Source organism: Pteropus vampyrus, unplaced genomic scaffold (assembly GCF_000151845.1).
Source record: "Pteropus vampyrus isolate Shadow unplaced genomic scaffold, Pvam_2.0 Scaffold153, whole genome shotgun sequence".
NCBI lineage: Eukaryota > Metazoa > Chordata > Mammalia > Chiroptera > Pteropodidae > Pteropus > Pteropus vampyrus.
This window is the reverse complement of record NW_011888934.1, coordinates 1734866-1761645: the sequence shown is the minus strand read 5'-3', so window position 1 is coordinate 1761645 and position 26780 is coordinate 1734866. Positions and strand designations below refer to the sequence as shown.

The window sequence follows — 26780 nt, the reverse complement described above, 5'->3', positions numbered from 1 at the left end:
TCAACTTGTATTACTTATAATTTAGAACTCCAGTGAAATAGCTTTTGTATAATTCACATTTCTATCTCTCTGTCAGAGCTTACTTTTCAACATATCCAAAAGTAAGCTTGATTTTTTGTTGCTATTTCTTTGGCCCATAAGAGAATAACTTTTTTGTAATTGCTTAGAAGTCCCTGCTTTGAACTTGCCATCTTTCCATATTGGCCTGTCGGAGAAGGTGCAGGTTCCAAGCATCATCTTCTGGATGCCTTTGTAAGCCAACCATGGAGTCACCAACATTGTTTAGAACAGAGAGTTTTCCATTAGGAAGTTATTTGAATCAAAATGGGAGATTGAACTCTTTTTCTGGTTTAGGTCATAAGACATTTCCAGTTAGTTGGATACCTTTTACACCTACATTATCCTAACCTGAACGTTTAGCCCTTTTAAAGTACTTTGTGTGGTCACCTAGATTGTCTCAAGCATCTATGATTTAGAAGAAGTAAAGCTGCAACCTAGAGTCATCAGATGTAGTACTGCTTAATAGGGACAAAAGGTATTATAATTGTTATTTATTTGTTTGGAGCAGGTTTTACCTCTACTGATGGAGTTTGAGGGTTGTTGTTTAAGGACTTTCACTTCAAACAAAACAGTTACTGCTTTTGCAGAATACTGTTCATTGCCAGTAGGCCTGCAGGATTGGCATTCTGACTGTTTTCATTTTCCTAGTGTCTGTAAGGTCACAGTTCTCCCTCTTGTGCACCTGTTCTGTTCATCATTGCTGTAACAGATGAACTGCCCAAGCATGCTGCTTACTTGCCCCAAGACTTTCGTTCTCCCCAAGTTTTGAGGAGAACAAAAGCTGTTGGTGAAAGAGTTTTTCTGTTTTGAGAGGTGTGTATGTATGTATATTTTATAAATAAAGTCACTCGACTGTCTTTCAAATAATTGACTCATATTTAATTCACATTTTCAGTGTTAGGGGAAACCAGAGTTGTGATACAAGTATGCAGAAAGAGTAGATGCAATGAAGATGTTGATATTCCCTCCAAGTAACATTCCCTTCATTTCGTTATGTTTCTTGGTCATTACTTTCCTTGAATTGTGACCAAGAACAACCTGAAGAACAGCTGAGATGACTATCAACAGTGGCATTTTCTGTGATCACTCAGAAGGTCTTTCTGGATGTTTTATCTCTAATTTACTCTTTAGAGGTCAGTAATGCGTGGTGACTCTTGTTGCTCATAACAGCTGATGAGAGCCATTTACCTTATAGGAAAACAGGCTCGCCAATGGATAACCTACATATATTTCCTCTGCCAACTTAGTCATTATTTAGTTAAAATCCTTTGGTGTCCAGCCACATGGGGTTATAGGTATGCTTAGAGGCATTAAATTTCTGTTTCATGGAGTCAGTTAGTGGTGTACCTCATCAGTGTCAGTTATTTTGGACTTCAGTTCTCTTTGAAAAGATCATATTCTGATTTTATCTTTCAATATTTTTATTTCTAATTAGTCACTGATTCAGAATCATAATTATAATTGTAAAAATATCCAATTTCCTGTTCTCGAAGTCCGTTAAGATAATTACGTAAGCTTAAAGGATTCGTTTTAAGTAAAAATATGGTATGGAGGTAGGGAGAAGGATGATATGGCTAGGATATCACCAAGCTTTAGGAGATGATATAAGAAATCTTTGATTCTGCATTCGGAAAACAAGATTCCTTTGGGGATTGTAAAACTCTAATTTAGCTCCTGGTCACTTGATTTGAGTTTTCTTACAAATTTTGCTTCACTTTTTTGATCTTAGATGAAAATGATAGAGAATGAAATGAAGAAACAAGTTAGCTTTATAAGGAATAAGGAATAATAGAATCAAGAGAATAATAGAATCTTGGGCAAATAATTATGTCTTATGGTAAGATTTAAAATTTGACCAAGGATGATTATTTGATAAAATTTGATAATATAGTTATCACTGTGGTTAACCTTTAGTTTTTCGTTTCTAGATATTCAGTCAGAACTCTTGAGAACTGCTAAGAGATACAAGAAATTCTGTGTTTATTTTCATGTTTTAAGTGTGGAAAGATTAAAATTAAGATGTAACATAGAATAGTTAATTAAATTTTTAAATATGTTTAACATAATCTTTCATATTTTGAAGGCTTAGGAAAAATAATTTGCCCCCTCTGTTTCTTTAAAAGAATGCTGTTTACAGCTAATCAGTCTTTATCTGAATCTTAATTTCAGAACTATTGGACATTTTTACACATATACTAGTAACAGCTGTAGATAGAAGATAAAGCTTTTTAAATATAGTACAAATTTTATTTCCTTTAATTTACAGGTAATTTTTTTTCAGAGAGGAGCGTAGGATCAAGAACACAGATATAATAGAGGAGGCTTTTGGATTAAGGAAATGCATTTTAGTTTATATATTTTGTTTTCTTACTAGGAAATACCTTGCTTGAAGGAAAAAAGATTGGTAATCTACGTTTAAATGGAATACCTTAATAATGTTGGTGTTTATTAGGAGAATTAGAATAAGCACTGACTTCATACATTGTATTATATTTGAGAATAGGGCTTGACTGGCGAATTATCTGGCAGCATAAGATTTTTCAAGTTTCCCCCAAATAAAGCAGATTAATTTGTAATATATTTTTGTAAATAGCAAGGAAGAAATTGTCAGCAGCAAAATAGGAAAACTCCTTGACACTAAAGACTATTGAATATTGGAATGACTAGTGTTTAGTGAGATCTTCATTTGAGTGGTGTTCTTGTAATTGAATACCTGGCATTCTTTTAGAGCATTTTATAGCATATCAAGCTCTTTAACATGACTAATTATAATGCAAAGGTCTGAATTTATTTGTGAAACTTATTTGGCAAGGGAGATGATGGAGTGAGGCGGGGCATCATTTAACAGATCTTGGTCTCAGGGTCATACATAAGGCTAGTTAGCCAAGAGGCCATAAACACCTACCCTCCTTTTCTTTAGGAGACACTTTAGGGTAAAAAAATGGATTCTTGTGAATGAAATATATTTTGTCACCTGACTTTGCCCAAATCTTGAAATGGGTTTGCAGGATTGCCATGTAATGGTCCCAGTAGCTATAGGCTCTGTCTATAGAAGTTACTTTGCATACTAGGTGATCCTTAGTATTATTTAATCTGATGCTGTTAAAGCAAGCACCATCCCAAAGAGTGAGCCTCAGGTATGTGAATAAGCAAGTAATGAAAGGAAGCATCATTTAAAAAGTTCTTAAGATGAATTAAAGTTGATGTTATCTTCTTGAATAAGATTCTTGAGGTACTTGAGATGATAAAATGGTAATAAATCAAAGATTAGTTTTGTGTTTAGGTTTTCCCTGTTTCAAGGGAAAATATATCTAGAGGTAGCATCAATGATCAGATGTACTAAGATGTGGAGTACATTATTTGAACATTTCATTTTTAATATGACCTTCAGTCATTAAAAGACAGGCTTCTGTGCTTCTCTAGTTCCGCCTGATGGTGCATTTACTGTGATGCTGATGTGGACGGTGCCACATCACTTTCGTATGCTAATGAGTCATTATCTAGGCAAAATCTTTTAAGCATTTGCTTCTTAATCAACATGTTTATGTGAATTTTAAATTGGGAGGATTACAGTAGCTAATCTTTCCAACTTTTAACATGATTTTGGAAGAAATGCTCATGTGTGATATGAATGTGGCAATCATAGGAGCTAGACCTTTTTGTATTTCTCAAGAAGCCATCTGTTAATTGGCAGGCGAATTGCCCTGTGGTCTCAGAGTGGTTTGCTCTAACACAGCTACCCCTTAGCAAAAATGAAATGGATATGTATTTCTGTCAGGGTACCTCTTTGATGTAATTTGTAGCCATGGTTTCTATCTGACCTGCAGCCTTTAAACTTTTACCATGTACAGCTCAGCTTCCTCTATAGAATGTGTCCCATTGGGATTCTGTCCCCTTTACTGCTTCAGAGAGGGCTTTCTTGAGGCCCTGGAAGCTGTGTCTGCAATATTTAAATAGGTTTCCTTTATAGTCAGCATTTATACCCTAACCTGCCCCAAAACAATTGATCTGTTTTGGATTTCTTCTAAGTATAAAAATCAGTGCTTTTGTGTGCCTCTTTTTAAATTGAGGGGGCGGGTAAGAAAAAAACATTTTCCTCATATCCTCTTGAAAATATAACTGCCTTTCTTCATTAAATATAAACTAAACACAATGTCCTGTACAGAGAGAAGGAAAATCACGTTATTTATACCTAAATCTTTGTGTCGACTGGGGACAATGGATGTCCTTTGGAATTTCACTTCCTTTGTCTTTGCTAAAAATATCACTAATTTAGTGATAGTCTTCCTTTTTGAAATAAAATGAACTAAAGTAAAGAGTTGGAGAATACTTTATCAGTGATACAGATAAGAAGATGAAAGGATCTGTGTGTTTTTACTTTATTTGAAACTATTTTTTCTGATGTGATGCTTGCCATCTTTTGTCCCCTCCTTGAATGACCCAGTCCTCCTCCTTCTCTTATTCTCTTTTTATTTTTTGATTTGCTATCACCATATTATATGTGAAGGACTTAGATATGTGTGTGCGTTCAGAAGTCACGTATAACCATGTGATTGCTGTACAAAATGTCAAAATAAGGTTTGTTAACACTTCTGCTCACTTATGGTAGATATTAACACTTTCTGTGCACTCATAAAAGCAGCTTACCCAGGGGAAGAAAAGGATTCAGGTATACATGTTTTTGTAGCTATGTAAAAGAGGTCTCAGAAAATCATAGGCTTTTTCTGGAGTAGTTATTTTGGGTTTTGATTTTTTGGTAGCTGGGGTTATGTCCATGCCTGTTAGATATGTAGTGAAGGAATATTTGAGGGACTGTTGGGTTAGTGCTCTCTCTTAATTTCTGGGTATTAACCTAAGGTTCAAAGGTTCCTTGCTCTTATTTCCCTTATGAAGGTGAGAAGTTACCATGCCAAGCAAGTACAGGTCCTCCTGGGGCATGGGAGATTGCCTTGGATTCTAATCCTGGCCCTTATTCTGGAAAGCCCACTGAGGGCAAAAAAAGTACTTGGTCTGAAAGTTCAGTTTTGGGGAAAAGGGGACTTGGACTGAGTTAACATGCTCATTCTAAGCTAAGAATGTGTTTGGCAGAGGCTCAGAGAACAGCATGAGCAAAACGTTTTGCGTGCCTTGGAATAGAAGATTTAGGCTGGGTTTGTCAGATGAGAGGTTAGTCGTTTGTCCAGATGAGAGGTTAGCTGTTTGGGATTGGGGCAGTTTGTAGAGACTTGTGGAAAAGGATGTGGGTTTTTACCCTCTAATTTTTGTTTTTTAGGGCTCTCTGCAGACTTTATTGAAAGAGATTGGAGTGTGGTCCCCTTCCTAGACTGGCACAACTTCTTGCTCAGTGGTCTCCTTGATCCTAGATCTGCCTCTCCCCAGTGATTGTTCCAGGGAAAACCTGTCTTCTTCAGGTTTTCTCTATATCTTTCCTCATGGCAACCTCCCTGCTTGGTGCATCCTGCAGTAGGCAGATCACTGTTAACCTTCCCATGGGGCATCACTATTCTCAGAGTAGATAGTCTGCTTTTTTACCTCTGCACAGACCATTTTTTCAGTGTGCCCTTGGTCTGACCATCTCTACTTCTCTAGACATTAGCTCTTCTCCATATGTCTATTTCCTTAATGTATCTGTCAGGGAACTCTTAAATTTCATGTCCTCTGTTTCAAGTAACTAACGCCTTCTCTTTTTCAAGTTTGTCCCAGTTAAGTGTGAAACTCCAGTTAATCATAGGTGTTGCCATGTTCATTAGCTGTTGCATCTCTCTCATTTACTGTCATGCTTTAAATTTTTGAGCTAAGATCTTAGAGGGCAGAGACCGTGTGATATTGATACCACCTGCTTCCAACAGCGAGGAAACCATACTATGCATATGAAAGCCTTTTAATGCAATCTGCTGATGAGAGAAGTTATCTTGTGTGGGGGATGATTTTGGCAGTAACAGACATTTTGGTTTTAGCCATAAGAGTTGCTTTCTGAGTTTCTGGAAAAAGGAGTATGTAAATCAAGTCCTGTTTTAAATGAATCTTTTTATAATCTGGATGGATATCTCTAATCTATCTGCTTTGTAATGTTAGATTTGTTTTGAGGGTTTAAGTGATTAGTGCACCTGCAGGATGCCATTTTTCTTTTATACAGAAATTTGATGGATTGAGAAAGAATGGTGAAGTTCCAGTCAATAGATGACATGACAAATAACCAGAAAAAAATGCAGGCGTATTTGGAGATTATGAATATTCTGGTTGGAAGGTTGGGAATTTTTGGTGCACAGGACTTTCTTTCAAAATAATTCCCAAACTTGGCTGAAGGCAATGAAGTACATGCTGGAAAGAGCGAGTTTGAAAAGGTCTATCCTGGTGTCAAAACCTACCTACCACTCACCAGATAGCTCTGTGCCTTTGAGCAAGTTAATCACCATCTCTTGACCTTCATATTTATATCTGTAAAATGGGTACAGGTGTATCTACACAGAGCTTTCTTGTGGGAATTACATATGATTGTATATAATATAAAGCTCATGAGTTGCTTGATAGCAGTTTATAATTAGGCAGTGGTATTGTGTGCCTCCAGGAAGCTAGATATAAGCATTTGGGAGGCGTGGGAACAGAATTTTCTTGTAGACCTACTGAGGTTTTATATTGAAAGGTTTTGTCTGGTGAACCTTTAACTTTTGGGTGAGAAAGATACTTTTTTTTTTTTCTTTTTAAAATCATTCTGTCTTCAAGAAGAAAACTTATAATCTCTAAGAACATTTTTTTATCATGTGGACCTGGTGAGATTTGTATAGTCTGACAAATTTGTATGTTTGGATAGTTTCCCATTCTCTGGACAAAACAGGGGTTGCTTCACAGTGGTTTGCAAGACTGACACAGTTTCAAAAAGAGCACTAAGCTAATTATAGTGCTAGGGCCTTTAAATTTTTTTCTTGCAATATCTGAACAAAAAACGGTATCTTACAAGAGAGAGAGACACACATTAAGAAGCCATGCTGCTTTTTGATGGACTACTTACTGGTTTCCGTGAGTGTGTGTGTGTGTGTGTGTGTGTGTGTGTGTGTGTGTATAGATTGATACCAGCTGGTAGTGCAAGCGACAGCAGATGTCCTTTTTACTACTGCAGTTGTTAACTGGTATCCCTCTGTACCACATTAATATTTTTGTGGAGTATAGTTCATTTGCTCTCATCTCAGATGATATTTACTTGAACCACTCCATTGCCTTTTAAGTAAGCACAAGATAAAACAAGTAATGCAAGCCCTTTTGTGTGTGTGTGTTGGGGAGGGATCTGTATGGAGTTAATTATAATGAAGAAATGAGGAGATTGCAGCAGACTCACATCTCTAACTGAAAGTAGATTTTCCCTTAGCTCAGAGTTGATATCCTTAACTTTTTTTGAAATTTAGAAGTCTGACTTTCTGACTAACTGACAGTTTTTTGGCTTTTGCTCTCATCACGGGCAGCTCCAGTGTTTGAAGTTAGAACTGCTGAGTTTTCTTTAGAGCACCTACCTAAATCACTAAGTGATAACTGGCTTTTGTCTTAACTGTGGTGTTAAGATGCTACAATAACTCACTTTCTCTCAAGCTAGAGAACCTGCTAAGTTAAAGTCTTATCCTAAGATGTGCATACTAGATGAATTGGTTTATTTTCCCACTTGAGATAAAGAGCATTTTTCCTCATCTTCCTGGTCTTGGATGCAAGACATCTTAGTACCCATGTGCAATATTCAAGAATTTAGAGGATTTAATATGCTTTTGCTGTTCTCGATAGCCTAACACTGAATCGTGTGGGAGTTCTTAATGTTTTCTGAAATTGTGATGTATTAAGAACCCACAGTTTTGCCAACTTAAGCAAGGTCACATTGCATTGCCAGCAGATTCATAATTACTGGGATGTGAACTATAGGAAAATAGATCTCTACCAGTTACGTAAGCTGAGGAAGGAGATGGCCATTAAAATGAACTTGAAAATGCCCTGGTGCTCTCTCTAGAATTAGGCTGTTTAGGTAATATTTACCAAATGATCACTATTTACAACTTTGATTTCAGCAGAGGAGTTACAATTTAAACTCTTCTGTATTATATCTCAATGTATCTGTGAAGTTCTGAAAACCACTTTAAAATATTGGGGAATTTAGTCTCAGGCCAGTTTTATTAGCATTTGGGTGGAAGATGAGTCTTCGAGTGAGCCATCTGTTTTCTGTATTATGCGAGTGTCTAGGTTGAATTCTCCATCCTTGTGATAATCCCTGGTAATGTCCTTTGGGAAGCTGGTAAAAATGCTCTGAGCTTTCAGGGAGGTTGGCTTGGTCTGTAGTAGTAGAATCTCACCAGTCCGTCGCTTCACAATATGATCCTCCTCATTTAGAGGGTGGCACAGAGGACCTGTTTAACTCGCCCTGAGTTAGCTGAATGTTTAAATGGAAGGACCTGATGCATCTGGCATGCTGCATTTGAGGAGACTTGGGCTAAGTCAGGAATTAAAATTTGGAGAGAAATGTTACTAGGACTAGAGAGGATTGCATTCTTCTGTTCTTCTAAGATTTTCTCAGACCTTTCCCCTGATGTGTGGTACCCACATGATTTTGTTACATATCAGATATGAGATATTAAGAAAGCTCCTTTGTAAAGTCTGGTGCACGTTGCTTTGGTGCCAGGGTTGTAGTGCACAGCCTGTCTGAACAGACACACGTAATGAGTGCCCAGGAACAAGAAGTCCATCTGAAGAAATGTAACACATTTGCAGCTTTATTATATGTTTGAGAGGAGGGAGGAAGGGTGTTAAAATGAGAGGAAAGAGTAGCTCTGTCTTTAAAAAGATATTGTCCCCTCTTGGAGTGAAAACTTACTTTTCTAAATGAAATTATTTGCTTTTTTTTTTGTTAAGGGATACAGTTTTATATAGGTACTATGTTTAAAGACAGTGAATCTATTCAGTTTGCGCACCCCCCACCCCAATGTTACATTATTAGACCCTTAGGTTGCAAAATACTTTTGCTTGTCAGAGAGGTCTATAGTGACCTGTTCCTACAAACTGTATGATTTCAAAAAAGATTCATACCGCTTTTGTCCTTTTTTTATTTCATAAAACATTACTACTGCTCCAAATGAAATAATAGATACACATCAATCAGTGCAGTCACCTTATATTGTTGATTCAACTACCAGGTTTTTACAGAATTCACTCTGCATTTTATTTGACTTGTACCTGAATAGTCTTGGCAGACTTAATTATGTTAGAGAGAAAGCACTTTCAACAAAATTATATGCTGACATCCCATAATTCATACTTACGGAATTGTGAAACAGATTTATGTAAATCTATCAAATTACTCTAGATGACATTATTTTTTTAAAATTGAGATTTCATTTAAATGGTATTTGTAGAAAATTTTCATATGAAAAATTTTACATGAACTATTTTAAAAAATCTCACATCATTCCCTTTTAAAGACGGAACACTAACATTTGAGCATCTTGTCTCCCTTTGTTCTGTAATCCATCTGGTACAATGTAGGGCCATGGGGAGCATGTTTATAAGGGCGCCTCTCTTCTAAACCTTGCTCTTGTTCGTTCATTAGCTTGATTGTTCACTCATTCATTCATTCATTCATTCATTCAGTGAACATGTAGTTCATAATCTGTGATAGGGTCTTCTGTCTAAAACTATGCTCAGTTTGTCCTTGCTCAAAAGGGCGAGGCATCCAAATTGACTTAATACTCATAGATGTACTAATTTGTTAAACGTGTAACATAAGGACTGGAAAGACTAGAAAGAACAGGAAACACTGTGCATTAGGAGTGGGCAAATTAGGGCAAGAAGTGGTCTCAGAGAAAGTCTCGAAGGATATGTGAGAATTGGCCAGTTTGAGATGTGTGTTCCAGACACAGGGAACTGAATGCATTTTAGGGTATGTGTGTAGGGGTAGTGGACGTAAGCAAGGAGATGTTGATGACCAGAGCACAATTGGATTTGTTTTTAGGAAGATCACCTGGACAACATGGTGGTGGAGAATGACTGGTTTTGGAGTTAACAGGAGTCTAGGGAAGGAGCAATGGGTTAGGATATTGTAACAGTAATCTAGGTTAGAATAATACATGAGGATCTGTGCTAATGCAGAGGGGATGGGAGGAGGGGCAGACTTAGTTGATAGACCTGGCAAGAGGTGATACCTATATGGCAGAACTTTCACTGAAATAAGTTTACTTGCAGATTCCTATTAAACTATGAGCTCCTTCCTTCAAGTCTTGGATCAGATGTTATCTTCAGAATGAAACCCACCCTGACCACTATATTTAAACACCAGCCCTGACCCCTCACTCCCCTCCCCCATCTTTCTGCTTCTTTTAGCCCCTCTACCAGGACATAAGTTTTATGAAGAGGAACTTTTTGTCTCTTTGCTATATCCTGAGGGACTAGGAAAAAGTATTTTCTGTAATTGTTGAACAAACGAATACTAAGTGTTGATGAGAAATATATAGTGTGACCTTTTTTTTAATACAGAATTTTACTTTCCACAATTCCATATAGAGAGGGATTTCACTTAATATTGTTTGAATAAAATTAAATTATTGTACCAGGTTTGTAATCAAGAATTATGGTAGTCTGTTGCCTTTACCTTTAAACCTGAGAGGGTAACTTGATATTCTGAACATTGGTAGTAATTTGAAAGAGTAAGGCTAAATAAAGTGACCTTTGAATTAAATGGGTCCAGAAGATTGTATATTTTTAATTAAAATATGCAATTAAAATTTTAATTAAAGTGTGCTATTAAAAGCAATGTAGGTGGCAAGGGAATGGCTGCTGCTTTGAATTACACACAGTTTGGGATAAATTGGAGTTTACCCTGTTTTCCACTAGCCCTTTATCCACTACATGGGTTCTCTTCCTGTTTTGCTCTTCCTGCTCCGACCCTCCTGTGACTCTCACTGGGCCTTAGTCCCATTCAGAGGCCTATGAAGTGTTGTAGCTCTGTTCTTTAAGATCACTCGGCTGTGGTTCTAAGCCTGTTTATAACTTTTCTTTATGCCAAGAGCAGTTTTAAGTGATTTTTCTCTCTCTCATGAAGAAGTTATTTTCTGCAGCAAATATGTTAGATTAAAAAAGAGGATGCAAAATAAAAGGCATTCATACACATGGTATACAGGATACATGTGCTGAAGGCCAGTATCCACCTGGAATTTTCAGTACCTGCATGAAGGGCTTAGGCTGCACATTTGGATAGCTTGCTCTATAGCGAAGTTATGAATCTCTGCCTTGGCCGTTAAGACCAAGGCTTGGATTAATGGTTCCACAATCCCTAATGGTGACTATAGGTAGTTTGTGGAGACAAGTAGTGTTGGCCTTATTTTTGATATTCAGTTACCAGAAGGATTTTTTAGCTTCTAAAGACAGAATTTATTTGTTTTAAAGTGTGTGTGTGTGCGTGCGCGCGCGCCTTAGCTTTGCCATTTTCAGAATTTTCTTTTTAATCATGTTGATTTCCATAATGGTTATATTTGGAATTTAAATGTAGAGCTTTATACATTTTTTTTTAAAGAAATGATTCTTGGTCAATATGCACATTCTAAATTCAGAACGATTTGAAAAATAGATTTGGATGATATGGATAAATGAGGCTTGATTTCCAAGCCTTCCCTGGTGATTTATGACTGTTACTAGCTGGTGAATACAGGAATGGGGGAAAAGTGGATCCAGGCTACATATTTTTTATTGATGTTTGACTTGCCACTGTTTATTTTTTAAAAATCTGCACTCACTTATAATAACTTGAAATAGGCACTATATAAGATGCAATTTACTTTGTCATGGAATGAATAACAGCATAGCCTTTCAAATATAGTGAAAATGATATTTGCCCAAGAAGTACAAGAATTTGAGACAGTGGGCAACTGTCTTAAAACAACACTGTTAGAAAATACCTGTTGACATTATACTTCAGGCATATTGACGATGTCCTGGGTTCAGATATAACCTAGTTTGAATTGAGTGGAGAATGACATTTGAGAATCATGGACTCAAGTTCTGACCACTATTTCCTGCCTCGTTTTTTTGTTTGAAGAAGCTGATTGACCTTGTCTACCTTCACATATATTTCTCCCTTGCAGGAGAAGAATATAAGTATCTCACATGATTCATGTGAGGCTAAATTTAAACTAAAATTTAAATTTAGTGAGAATGGGGAGAGTCTTGCCTATCTTGCTATCATCTATATTTTTATTTATTTTAAGCACCCAATAAATATTTGCTGACTTGACTAATTCACTTTAAAATGAAAAGCTATGAGGTTCCTAACTCCTTTGTGTTCCAGTGCCAGCATTTTAATGCATCTATGACAGTGGATTTGGGAATGCAGCCTTTTAGCAGAGATACCCTTTCATATTATTTTGCTTAGGATAATAGTAATAGAAATTTGGCTAACTCATCTTTATTATAGCTAGCCATGACTGCTTGAGGGGATCAGGTCAAAGGTCCACTAAATGCATGGGCCATCTGATGTTGATAATACCTTTGGTTAAGTACATAATACCATTATGCTTCTTATTTACTCATTTAGCAAGCTTTTGAGTGCTGACAGTGTGTTGGAAATAAGAGCTCAGAGGCCAGCATGGGAGAGAACTAAGCAGAAACTGGCAGGACAGGCTTTCGCTTTACGCAGTGACCAACTCCAGCAGGCACTGCTGTGTTCAAGAGTGACCTCAGAGAGCTAATAAACTGTTTCTCTAAGGTGATGGATGACTTGAAGATTTTAGAAGAAATACGCCCACTTATATTTTAAAAATGCATCGGTAAAAGGCTGTCTTCCCTGCAGAGTCACTTCACATGCCCAGAGCATCAGCACTTGGTCCTTCTCGGGGCTCCCAGAAGCCTCATTTGTAGTCCTGGATTATCTCTCACTATTAAAACTGTGATTCTCAATGTTGCCTGCATATTAGAATTTAAAAAACCTAGTATAGTGCTTTGTAATAGACCAATAAAATAAAAAGTTTTGGGAATGGGTCTTAGGTGTCAGGTTTTTTTGTTCGTTTGTTTGTTTTTAACTTTGTAGATGATTTCAGTGTACAACCAAAGTTGAGAAAATACTGTGGTTAGAAGCTGCTGAAATCCAAGTGTAGGGTAGTGCCAGTAGATAGGAGAAATGGAGTCTCAATGCTGTTAAATTGATAATTTGATTTATTTTTGTTATGGAATAGCAGTTTGACAAAACTACACAATGTTTGGCTTGCCTTTCCTTTCCCCATTATATTTGTAGCATCTTCCTGATTTAATTTTAAATGACTATACTTATACTCCTTAACATACAGTAGATATACATTATTTTTTCTAACTTTATTTTTTGACCAGAATGATCTACTTCCATCAGTAGCAAATGTGCTAATCACTGTCACAACAACCTCATTTGCTAGGAATTATTATCTTGATTTTAGAAATTAAGGAAGTTATGACTCAGAGGTTAAGTACCTTCTTCAAAGTCACACAGTGGGCAAATGGCACAGCCAAGATTGCAACTTCTATGTGTCTTTCTCCAAAGTCTATATTCTTTTCATCATAAATTACTTCCTTGAGCAGATATTTTTATGTTCAGCCAATTTGAACCCTATTCAATAATAATAGAATTGCAGCACATTTCATAAGAGGGCACTGCGCATGCAATAGAGATGTGATAAATGTTTGTCAAATTAGTAAAAAGCTGAATGCTTAAAAATACAATGGTTTCACCTGTAACTCTTAAAAGATAGAACCATAAGTAAAACAAAATATGAGTTGTGCGAGAAAAAATAATGAACTGAGTTAATTTTAGCTCACCCTCATCTTTTTTAAAAACAGGAAAAAGTACAATTTGATAAGAGGGCGTACGTTAGCAATGATTATCACAAATAATGATCGTGGTCTCCAAAATACAAGTTTTCATGATTATTAGGTACTGTATTTAGCCCCTTCTCTCTTTTTAATTTTGTATAGTTATAAGGAACCACATTAGAGTAACCGGAGTGTCTGTTGTAAATACCTGTATTCATAACCACTTGGACCTAAGGTGCTCCTTAAAAGAAAAAAATCCCTCACTTCGCTTTGAAATTGATACAAACGTGGTATTTTATAAAAAGCATTTGAATCTTTACTGGGCATCTTCCAGAAAGTCCTTAGTTAGTTTGGTTTGACTTTCAGTAAGCTAAACCATTTTTATGTCCATTTTTGCACCTACTCTATAGTGTTTCTCATCTTTTCAAACTGAGAAACTTGCCCTTAGTTAAAAAAATTGAGACCTTTAGGATTGGTTCTACTTATATGTGGATTTCATTGATTCTAGCCTCTTGTTACTTCCTACTTTTTGAGAGTTGGGACATTGAGCCAGGGGTGAGAGGGCTCATATGATAAGAAGAAGCAACAACAAAAGTCTTATTTTGAAGCAACTCTTACTCCAAAAATTTCCTGTTTTGTTACTTTTGTTTATGCTTTTTTCCTTCCTTTCTCTGATGTTCTCATTAACTTGGGTATCCTTAGTGTAAATCTGTGTGTACACATTTCTCTGTATTCCTCATCTATGTCATCAGACCCCTTTAAGAAAATTGGATTCAGTTTATTTAAAGAAACTCTCTAAAATAAATGTACAATACATATATATGAAAACACCTATATATACGCACACTAACACACACACACACACACACTCACACACATACATATACGTGATTCTTCATCATTCTAGACTCTGAAATAATTGTACTTGGTAAAGGCTGTACATTTGTCAGGGTGCAGCAAACAGAACACGGACAGATTCTTGGTTGATGCTTACTGCTTTCCTATTTTATTGATAAGGAAACTGAAGCTGAAAAATTTGTGTCCATGAAGCCCACTTAGCAGCTCGGTGGAGATCTGCACCCACTGTTTCCGAAGCTGACTGTTGACTTGCTGCTGGGCTCAATGGCTCAGGCAAGACCTGTATGTTGGAACTCTTTTGGAATGTGTGGTTTTTTTAAACGGCACAGCTTGCTGAGTTCTAACTGATGTTTAAACTTGCAAATATAGTAGATGGGAGATGAAAAAGACCACATGTATATACCTAGAAGAATTAATGTAGACTTCTTTTTACTGTTGAGAAAATACGTTTAATGACAAGACCATATGCCAAAATGAAAGAGAATCTCTGTTGTCAGCAGTGTCGAACTAATGCATATATGCCTTTTTCCCCTTCCCTTTCATTAGGGCAGAGCTTGGGATATGGCTTTGTGAACTACATTGACCCAAAGGATGCAGAGAAAGCTATCAACACCCTGAATGGATTGAGACTTCAAACCAAAACAATAAAAGTATGTTAATTTTTTTTTTTTTTTTTTCATCTACTTGCAGAACATTGTAAATTATGGTCTGTGTGCAGTTTTTTCCTTAATTCATTTTGTGGGAGACATAGCGGAATTGTTTTGTTACATGATGTGTGAAACTTCCTTCAAGGATACCTTATGTAATCATTCTTGTATTAGCTAAGGGACAGTAGCAACTTTCTAAGATAAGTACTTTATGAAGCCTACTGAATTAAATCTCCTTTATAGTGAATTGCTTGCCGTATAATTTGAGGAAACCTTAGACCAGTCCTAGCACAGGCATTGGCACACTTGTTCTAGGGAAAGGGCTGGGTAGTAAATGTGTTAGGTTTTACAGGCCATACAGTCTCTATCACGACTTCTCAACTCTGCTCTTTTAGCTTGAAAATAGCCATCGCCACTATGTGAACTAATAGATGTGGCTGTGATTCTATAAAACTTTATTTGTTGACAGTGAAACCTGAATTTCATGTAATGTTTGTGTGTCACAAAATAGTCTTTATTTTGTCCCAATCACTTAAAAATGTGAAAACGATTCTTACCTCCTGGGTCATCACACACACACACACACACACACACACACACGATGGATATAGTCCTTGGGCTGTGCTTTGATAGTTTGACTTCCAGTAGATTCAGCTTAAGAGGAGACTGACTACAAGAGCTTACATGTCACACAGATTATTTTTCCTGTTATATTTTTCTTTTCAAGACAAATTGTAAATAATTTTGTGGATGTTTTTCTGCTTTAGTGAATTTTTAAAGTTCTTTCGTAGATTCTATCTAGATAAGAAGTTAATTCAGTTTGCAGTATAAGTTTTTTTTTCCTTTAGAAAATAAAAGGGATGTTGCGTCTTGCAAACTATTAGTACACCTGCCATCAGTTTTCGCTCTCCTGTCCTGTACAGATATTGCCAATCAATCATGGCACTCTCTCACTGAGTTTAGATATGGCTCCCAAATATTTTTCAAAATAGTATTCCAGGCAACCTCAATCAGTTGACTCAAATTGGAACCTAGTTTCCACCCTTGATTTAAGAAGTCAGCTCAGACTATAGCCTGAAGTGGTGAGGGGAAGTTAGTTAAGGCTGACTGTGGCATCCATCTTGCTTAGAAATTTGTCTAGAAGGTTGCTGCTCATTTTTTTAGGTATCTGGAAATGCAGTGTCATCTTTGTGCTTAAAAGTTGCTTCTCAGAATTGTCAGTTCAGGTAATCTGTTAGCCCTGAGTAGTTTTGACATCTCATTCTTTATATTTATTGGTGCATAGGAAAGATGCCTCCCAGCTCTATCTTATCTAAAGGAAACTGTGTGCGGTGGCCTCCAAATATACTTGGATATAAGATGTCCAAGAATTCTAGATGTTCTTGATGGAGAAAATGTCCTATGAAAAGGTTCAGCCTTTAGTCAGAAAATGAATTGGTTACTATGCTATCAAAGTTTGAGGAAAAAAATAAGATTTATCATACAGTCTAAGTTTGCTTTGACATGGTTTTTCAGTCTGGAATGATTTTTTCTAATTGTTTATACTTCTCTGCATACTTTTTTCCCCCAGCTTTATTAAAATATAATAGACAATTAGTTGTTTGTATTTACACTGTACAATTCAGTGAGTTTTTTAAAATTATAGCTGGCATACTGATCACCCCACTAAATCTAGTACCCTTCTTCTCCTTACATATTTATTACAACATTGTTAATTATTTTCCTTCTGCTATGCTTTATATCTCCACTTTATATCTCCCTGTCTATTTTGTAACTATCCATGTACTTCTTGATCCCTTTGCCCTTTTTCACCATCCCTGCAACCCCCCTCCCATCTAGTAGACCTCAAAATATTCTCTGTATCTATGAGTTTATTTCCATTTTTTTTGTTGTTATTGTTGTTGATTTTGTTCTTTAGATTCCACATGTACGTAAAATCATGTGATATTTGTCTTTCTCTACCTGACTTATTTCATTCAGTCCAACATCCTCTAGGTCTATCAAGGCAATATCTTTTCCATCCCCTTCCTTTTAGTCTATGTGTGTCTTTTAATATGAAGTGAGTCTCTTATAGGTAGCATATCTAGGGGTCTTGTTTTCTTAACCATTCAGCCACCTTATCTTTATGTTGGAGATCTTAATTCTTTGAAGTACTTGTGGATAGGAATGTAGTAGTTATTATCATTCTTTATTCATGTTTTTGATACATGTTTTTTCTTCTTAAAGAAGTCCCTCCAACATTTCCTGTAATACTGGCTTGGTGTCGATAAATTCCTTTAGCTTATTTTTGTCTGGGAAACTCTTTATCTGTCCTTCGACTCTAAATGATGGCTTTGCTGGGTAAAGTATGCTTGGTTGTAGATCCTAGGTTTTTATCATGTCGAGTATTTTGTGCCAGGCCCTTCTGTCCTGCATAGTGTCTTTTGAGAAATCAGCTGCCAATCTTATGGGTGCTCCCTTGTAGGTAACTAACTGCTTTTTCTCTTGCTGCTTTTAAGATTCTCTCTTTGTATTTAACCTTTGGCATTTTAATTATAATGTGTCTTGGTGTGGGCCTCTTTGGGTTCATTTTTTGGCTAGACTGAGCTTCCTAGGGTTGTATGTCTATTTCTTCACCAGGTTAGGGAAGTTTTCCATCATTTTTTCAAATAACTCTTCAACTTCTTGTTTTCCTTTCAATACCCCTATAAGATGGATATTTTTACATTTAATTTTGTCCCATAGGCTCCGTAAATTATTATTGTAGTCTTGGCTTTTTTCTTACCATTCTGCTTGAGTGTCCTCTATAGCAGTGGTTCGATCCTCTTCTTTATCCATTCTGTTGATTCTTTCTAATATACTCTTTATCTTGGATAATGTGTTCTTCATTTCTAACTGGTTCCCTTTTATAATTTTCATTTTTTTTTTTATCACTTTGTTAAAGATCTCACTGAGTTCATCTACTCTTCCCCTTAGTTGAGCATCTTTATAACTAGTGTTTTGAACTCTGCATCTGTTAGATCGCTTGACTTTATTATTTCTGGATCTCTCTTCTGTTCTCTCATATGGTTTCTGCTGCTTTGTTTCCCTATTTTGGCCGTGTTTCTGTGTCTGTTTCCGTGTACTAAGCAAATCTCCTAAGTCTCCTGGTCTTATTAGTGTGGTCTTATTTGTGTAGTAGGTGCCCAGTGGCATAGTCTTGAGAGAGGTTCAGCTGCAGGCCAACTTTAGCCCCTCCGGGGCCACCTGTTAAGATTCAGCAAGCAATCCATAGATGCTGTGCTTATAGTTGCCTCAAAAGGCCACACCAGAAGCTGAGGCCAGCTGTCACCAGTGTGAGTCTCTGCTCAGCAAGGCGCACTGGATTCCTGAGGACACAACTGGCTTGGGTGTGGCTGCGAGTTGGGGGAGACAGAGTTTCAGGGAATACTCTGGGCAGAGTGACCTCTGTTACCCAGTTTGATGATGTCTCAGCTATGGTGGTGCTGAGTCTGCATGCAGGGAGTGGGGAGGGCTCAGTAGAAGAACAATGGATACTGCCGGCACTTCTGCCCGGGAGAGAGCCTTGCCTCTGGCCCTCACTCCAACAATTCAGTGTCCCCTGTAAGTCCCTGGTGTCCCCCGAGCAGCTGACTGGGCTCTGGTGTTCAGAGCGAGCAGGTCCGTCACCGCAAAAGTCTACTTGTGGACAGGACCCCTTTAAGAGGTGTCTGCAGCTGCCGCTGCTGTAGCCTCTGTCCCACTCAGCCACTTGGGACTTGGCAGCCTCACATCTTCACCCCCTGCTACCTTCTACTGTTGCAGGGTGATTTATTTCTCTCTCTAGTTGTAGTGCTTCTGTTCATCTAGGTCCTAGGTGACTTTGCTTGCTGTTTGCTCCATGTTTCTGTCACAACTTTGATTTGGTCACAAGAAGGATGAGCAAAGGCCTCTATTATTCATGTCATTTTCCCCCCAATCTCTCTCTGCATACTTTTTGTTTCATAGGTTAACCTTTTAATAGTACTATTAATTAATAACTAAGTGTTCTTATTAAAAAAAAAAGACATTCATTATCCAGTTACCTTCAGATTGTTTTGTGTGTTCTCTATCCTACTGCAGATTTTTATGGGCCTCCCCAACTTAAAGTGATTTCCTGGATTGCTGCTAATTTATATAATTTTAAAATCCTGGCTTGCTGTTAAGAAGAAATTGGAATAGGTGGTTGGGATGGCTCATTTTAGGACATACCTTTTTCTCTGTTCTAGAAATAACCACCTTTATTTTATTCTCATGAGTTAGTTCTTTTGCTATAAGTCAGTTCTTTTGACATAAGGTCCACAAGAAAGTAGAAACGCAGGTGAAACAAGTTGGCACAGAATAAATTTCTATGGCCTACAAGGAGACTATTTGATGACAGCTGCTTCCTCACTGTTTATTGCTCAGCCTTCTCTTCAGGGCCCAGCTGCCTGGGCAGAATACATGGAAGAAAGGACAGTAATGCCTTGCGACTTTTACACTGTGACATCTGCTACTTCTGATTTTCTGAAATCATGGTTGAGGGGATGGCAGTGGATAAACAGCAGGCTACTTCTTTCCCTGCCCCCATTCAATTGCTATAAAAATATCAGCAGCTGGTATTCTCAGTTTGGCCCAAATTTCTCTGAGAGGCAAAACAGATCATTTTCCAAAACTACATAGTACAGTTTTTTGTCTGTTTGTTCTTTCTGTATTTTTTTCCTATTTTCAATTAGATGTGTTTTGTGTTCTTATATATCTTGAGCTAGTCCCCCCCCCCAGCGTTTACTGAATTAAGTACCTTTTGGAAGCTGCATTTAAGTCTTTTTGTTCCCTGGAATACTGTTCTATAAATCAGTCTATTTTCCTTCTTTCAGTCCATCTTGGAGAAAGGTTTGAAGATAATCTTAAAAAAAAACACTTGCTTTCCTTATGTTATTTCTCACTATAAATTTTCTCATCTTTCTCTATTCTTTCACCATGTCATTTGACTTAACTTTGGAGTGACCCAAAGTTAATGTTACTAACTTATTAATGTTCTCCATGGTAGTAAGACTGGCTCTTCACTTACAAGTTGATCTTATTAGCAGCCCCTGCACATATACTTATGTGGCTCCAGGTTCTTGGCTTCTCTTTTCCCACTCATTTCAGTTTATTAGTGGCCATCCCATCTTTTGGAGCCCATCTGAAGTCTCTTCTTCAACTGCTGCCTTACTGGGTTGTTCCAGCTTGAGTTGGGTTCTCTGTTCTTTGCAGGATGTTCTCTTTACAATGAGAAACCACAGAAGTTTGGAGATTGAAGGCATCCATGTATAATTTGGACTTATGCACTACTCGCTGCCCCCAGTGAAAGAGTCGAGACCGGTCATATAGGTTAGCTAATACCAGGCAGGTAAAGATAGAGCTGTGGCTCAAATTTGTGTCTCCTGATACCCACACGAAAACCTTTGCCATGACACTATGCTTTCTTTTAGAAAGCTGCAGTAGATTTATTAATATATGTATTATATACAGGTACACAGGTGTTTGTATACTCTTTGAGTTCAGGTTTCTGTTAAGTATTCTAAGCCACCTAGCATTTAGTATGCATTTGGTAAAATTCCTAGTTATCGGAGTATTGAAACAGTAAATCAAGTGCTGTGAAAGGTAGTTTATTTAGCAGTTTCTCTTGGGGTTTCCTAATAGCATTAGCCCAGTAGGTTTTTGTGCAATAGATAGATGGTGTGTTAAATAAATGACAAATATTCAGTATTTCTGCAATGAGTGAAGCAAAGTCCCTCAGGCACTGTGAGATCCTAAAGCAGTTGTTCCCAAACTTGGTCGCATCAGAATCACAAGGAGAGTGAGTTAATAGTACAGATTCTGGAACTCACTTCAGACCTATTAGATCAGTATTCAAAGGTGAGATGGAGGAATCTGTTTTTATTATTGTTGTTGTTGTTGTTGTTGTTGTTATTATTATTTTAAATGCTTCCCAGGCAATTTGTGACAGCAAGTTATAAGACCTAGAACTTAGAAGCCACCAAAATGTACTCTCTTGAATAGATGGATTTTCTAAATATTTGATATTTTTGCATGCAAAGTTCAGCCTTTCCCGTTTATAATCCTCTTGTGGATAATTCTTTTAATTGGAACATTAGCCATGCTTTCTCTTGAGCATGCTGAACAATAGTTTAGCATTTGGAGTAAAAAGTAGTTCATATAGTCTTTAATTTTTATAAAGCATGGCTTAGAAATTAGAAAAACATACTGTGTTTGCCTAGTTTAGAAAAGTATTTTAGGTAGTAACCTTCATAAGTTAAAGTCTCAAGGTGATTATTGTAAAGGTCACTTTTTTCCCTGGCTGGGGAGATCTCCTAGCAGCTTACCTTGCTGGTGACATCACACCATCTCTGAATTGCATGGGAAGTAGTCAGGATGGGTAAAGCCTGCCCATGTTGTCTCTAATGTTGAGATGGTAAATGAAATGTGAATATTACAATGTTTTTAACTTCTGATATTAGCAAGGGTAGTTAAAAGGTAGTACATGTACAAATCAGTTATCCAGGGGGAAGAATCTCATATCAATGTCAAAAATTGTGTGCTGGGAAGGGGGAGTGGAGAGGGTTCTGCTCAGAGCCCTCTGTTCCCAGTAGGAACCCTTCGTTTTGTAGACTATTCAGGGCGTCAGTGGTTGTGACTACTATGTTCAGTCTTCATATTGTTTCTCTACTCATTTTGGTTTCAGAGGGTGTTAAGTACAGTATTGATAAAAATCTAAGTACTCATCAAACATTTATGGCTTAAAGCCAGTACTTTTGACCTTTTGCATAGGTTAATGGTATCAGATTTAAATTCATGATTAGCAGAATAAAATCATTCATTTCCAAAAATACTTAAAGACTTTTTTCCCCATCAAGTACTGTGAATAGGTGAATATCACACAGTGAAATGGATGCTTTGACTCAGGCATCTCTGCCAACTTCTCCTTCTTGTACAACAGGCCTAAGAAGTTTAATTATTCTTGAAAATGGGCTTATTTTATCTGGAAGGTAGGAGGTATTATCTCAAGGAATAGAAATTATTATTATTATTGATAGGTATACTACCTCTAGGAATCCATCTCTTCCCTACCTCCAAAAAGAAAAAATATCATGTCTGAAAGTACTACCAGCATAGAAAAGATGCCTAAATTTGGATATGATTAAATATATCTTTTTCTTAATCATTCAGACATAGACTAGGCTAAATTTTACCTTTGCTTAAAAATTAATTGATGCTCTTGAGAATATTATGCTAAGTGAACTAAGTCAGACAGAAAGGGATAAAAACTATATGATTTCACTCTTATGTGGAATATAAAGCAAAAAGTAACAAACAAACTTAAAGTGAACAAAAATAAACTCATAAATACAGACAATAGTATAGTGGTTACCAGAGGGGAAAGAGAGTGGTGGGAGGGCAAGGTGGGTAAAGGGAGTCAAATACAGGGTAACTGAAGGAAACTAGTTGGGGTGGTGAACACACAGTATAGTACACAGATGTCAAATTAATAATCTTGTACACCTGAAAATTATATAATGTTAACCAGTGTTACCCCAATTTAATTAAAAATTAATGATATATTATTTTAAATTTATTTAAGTTAGTTTCAAGTATACAATATATTGGTTAGACATCTATATTGTTCATAAAATGATCCCTCATTTGCAAAAAAATTAATGATATACATCAACATGAAATTTCTTATTAAAATAATTAAGGCACTATTTAAGCACATAAGGAAAATTCTGTCAAAAGAAGCTTGGAATATTAATTACAAATAGTAATATCTATTCCTTAAAGTTGTTAGCATAATTAAGTAAAGCTAATAAACCTGTATTTGAAGCTACAGTATTGTTTTTAATTTTTTTGTTAAATTTATGCATTTTCCTAACTAGCCTGTCATTTTCTCACTTAGTAAATGTTATCTTTGCAGACTTTTTATCTGTTTAGCATGGACTTTATCTTTAATATAGGAAGGAGAAATATAGAACTACATTTCTGAAATCTTACCCTCCCTGCCATTGCTGAAGTAATTTAACTGGCCCTGTGATCTTGGACAAGATCTCAGTCTTTTAACTGTTTAAATTTCCATTTATGTCTATGAAATGAATTAATTTATTCATCACTGAGAATATTTGTTTTAGGACTTTTCATGCTTTGCCAAATTGCATATTAAGAAAAGGTTTAACTGTTTTTTAGTGAACTTAGCTTATTATGTAGGATAAGTTAGTTAGTCTTAAATGCAGCACCCTATCCTGAGGAGATAATTTCAACTGTTTCTCTCTTTTGAAATTTAGCAGCTGCAGTAAAATGTGTGCTGGGAAACACTTCTCTAGCTCAACATTCTTTTTGTTACAGAATTATTGGGGGTGGAGCTGGTTTTTATTTATCGTCGTAAGTTTTTTTTTTTTTTTTTAAGTAAAAATCCTGATTATTAGGAACTATTCTATAGATGCTGCTTAAATCAGCTCCCCACTATGGAGAAGGAAAGAGCATGGAAGCGGAATGAACGTGAAGCTAGGCCATGAGCTTGCCACCTGGTAGGTGCTCTGCTAAAATATCAGCAGCACCATTCTGGAGTGTTTGAGATAAATGGGTCTTATAGTAGCAGTAATGGTGAGAGTTCATGCTTTGTAGGGAAGTGTGAAAGCACTAATGTTTGTTTTTAGTTTGGCATAGATGTTAACACTATAAAAAGTTCTCCTATCTCTAGTTTCCTATGTGGTTTTTTTTTAACTGTGTGGTTAAGGAAACCACATAGAATTAGCTAAAGCAGAAAGCCAGGGTTGGGGACGAATGCAGAAATGAGCCTAAGAGCAGTTAGGGATCATAAGCAGTAGATGTGCCATGCCAGGGAGTCGTGCTTTTATATTGTAGGTGAGAGAGAACCGTCAGAGTTCTGAGCAGAGCAAGGATGGGATTGGACTTGAGTATTTATTAGAAGGAGAAAGTATGCTTTGTACTTGAACCCCAGATCTCTCTGAGCATCTCAAGTCACCCTAGTGTCCCTTTGGCTGTGTAGCTGATGTTATTTTCTGTGAAGGTATAAAGTGCAGATACTTATAGAAATGTGGGCTTTACACATTTATATAGTACCCTTCATTTCAGAACTTGTATATAGGACATTACTTAACTTCACCTTGACCAGATGTGGAAAATTGGGAAGTAATAGTCTGAAGGACAGACCTCAAATTAACTGACACCTTTTGAGAAATTTGCCTCAGTTGTTATTTAGCTGGTCAGATCACTGTTTGTGGAGGGACAGAAAAGTTTAAAAGGTATATGCCGGGAGTGGAGGCAAAAATGGAAACTGAGTTAGCAATTTCTTTGCCCTTTTAAAAATACAGACTGAGTGCATGCTTTTGTACCTTCATTTTTAACTCATGGCCTGGAGTTTTTTAGAGCTATGTGCTAAGTTTTAACAGTATATTGCTACATCTGAGTATCAGAAACTATTCAATGCATTTAAATAAAATTCTTACGTCTATTATAAGTTCATTTTGTATAGTTTTTATTTGAAATGAGGAATAACAGGTTGTTTTTGAGTAATGTGTTATTCATATAATGCCCGCATCATGAGTTTTAGACTGCTCCATCGTCAGCTTTGATATATATATTTTTAAACACAAAAAGCCCCAGAAGTTGTTACTCATCTAGGGTGGTCTAGAGAGTGTGGTTGGGTGGCCTCACGGGGTCCATAACTTGGTCATTTCAAATTCAAGCCTGTTGTGTTATTCTTGTTCCTTTCAAGCTCCCACTAAAGTGGGAATTAGACATTTGAAAATTCCCAGAGGACAGTAACTGAGCATTCTCTGGACAGCTTTTCTGTATTTTTCCACGGTGGTTAGAGCAGAGGCTGAGCCTGCACAGAGAGAATGGTACAGAGGAAGATTTCCGGAGGCAGTGTCCTAGCTTATTTCCTGTCCATCCCTGCTTCTGAGCCATGGAGGATGGTGGTGGGAGACAGTCTCAGCAGTTGACAGAATTCATCTTTTCTTAGGAGGGAGTTTATAGATCACTTTATTACCCAAGCATGCTTCCCCCCTTTCCTTTCTGTTTGATAAAAGTGCATCAGCAGAGGCATTTCTGCAGGGCTCTGTTAGCACCTGTCTGCTTAACTTTTCTACTACTATTTAGGAGTAGGGTAGGGCTTGTCTTTCATTTATGACTCAGGAGAAGTAGTACTAGGTCAGTTTGGTGGCTTCAGTCTGTTCTACCAAGCTGGCTTGAGAGGTAAAGTAAATAAAATAGGTGCACTAACTTATGAAGAAGTGTTCCATAATTCTTTGCTCTATTTGCCTTTGTAATATTTTTATAGGACTCTTATCCTTGTCTGGATTCATGAAAAAACAGTGGTCTCTTGTAGGCAAATACTCCCTTTCATCAATAAAATGAAGCTCAGGTTAAGGGACTTGTTCGAAAAACGATATAGCTATGGGGAGGGATTGCAGTTAGCATTAATATGATGGCTAAGGGGAGGGCCAAAGGAGGGAGGGAGCAGTTGGGGGGATCATTTTACGAACAATATAGCTGTCTAACCAATATACTGTAGACTTGAAACTAATTTAAATAAATTTATTTGAAAAAAAAATAATATAGCTAACTACTACTGGGACCAGAAATAAAATATCATGTTGGCCAATGCTTGTAGCTTTTATTGTTTTTTTTTTGTTTGTTTCCGTCTCACATTCTCTATATTCAAGTGTTTTGTTTAGAACCAGGTTGTAAATACCAGTATAAACAAACCATTCTCTTGGAGACCTTAATTTAGGGCTTTTAGTGTCTTGAGACTTTCTGAATCAGATCTCTTAGGTGTGAGGAAGGGGGGCTGTGCCTCGTGGTGGAAAAACTCTGCTGCCTTTTAGGCTGAGTGCCTGAGACAGCTAGACCTCCAGTTTGAGAATAAAACTGGTATCTGGAGATCATATTTAGCAGACAGGTGAGTTAACATTGAGTCAAGTATTTCAGTGGTAATTTGACAATAAAAGAGTTATTATAGTAACTTTCTGAATCTGTTTTTATAGGAGACTTCACATTCTTTAAGAATTTTTTTTTTTTTTTTGGTCAGGTTCTTGCAAGTCCTAGGTGCTAGTTTAAAAATAACAGAAAAGTGTATTTGTCGCTCAACATTTGTTGTGGTCTCTTTAGAAAAGCACATGTGGTCCATTTTCTCTTAACTCCTGCCTCTGCCAGATTTTCCCATCATTGCCTTTAGTACTACATCAGAATTACTTGTGGAGCTTTTACTTCAGGAAGTTTCCTGGGCAAGGGAGAGGGCTATACATATTTTGAAAACAATGCAGGAAATCTGCTGCTTGTCTGCCTCCCCGCCCCCGTTTCTGTGACAAACTCCTTTGAATGTTGTGTTAGGGTTCAGTCACAAGTCCTGGATTTGAGTTCTGCTCTTGTGCTCTTGGT

General features: G+C 36.9%; 1 protein-coding gene across 29 annotated transcripts in view; it reads left to right on the top strand.

Annotated features, from left to right (window-relative positions):
• The window catches only part of ELAVL2 (ELAV like RNA binding protein 2), a 151353-nt gene that overhangs the window by 95535 nt on the left and 29038 nt on the right, over positions 1–26780 (top strand). For all 29 annotated transcript variants that reach the window (XM_023536334.1, XM_023536330.1, XM_023536328.1 and 26 more), the window contains one exon: positions 15262–15365. In XM_023536334.1, the coding sequence (XP_023392102.1) occupies positions 15262–15365 (104 nt within the window). The remainder of the gene's footprint in view (positions 1–15261; positions 15366–26780) is intronic.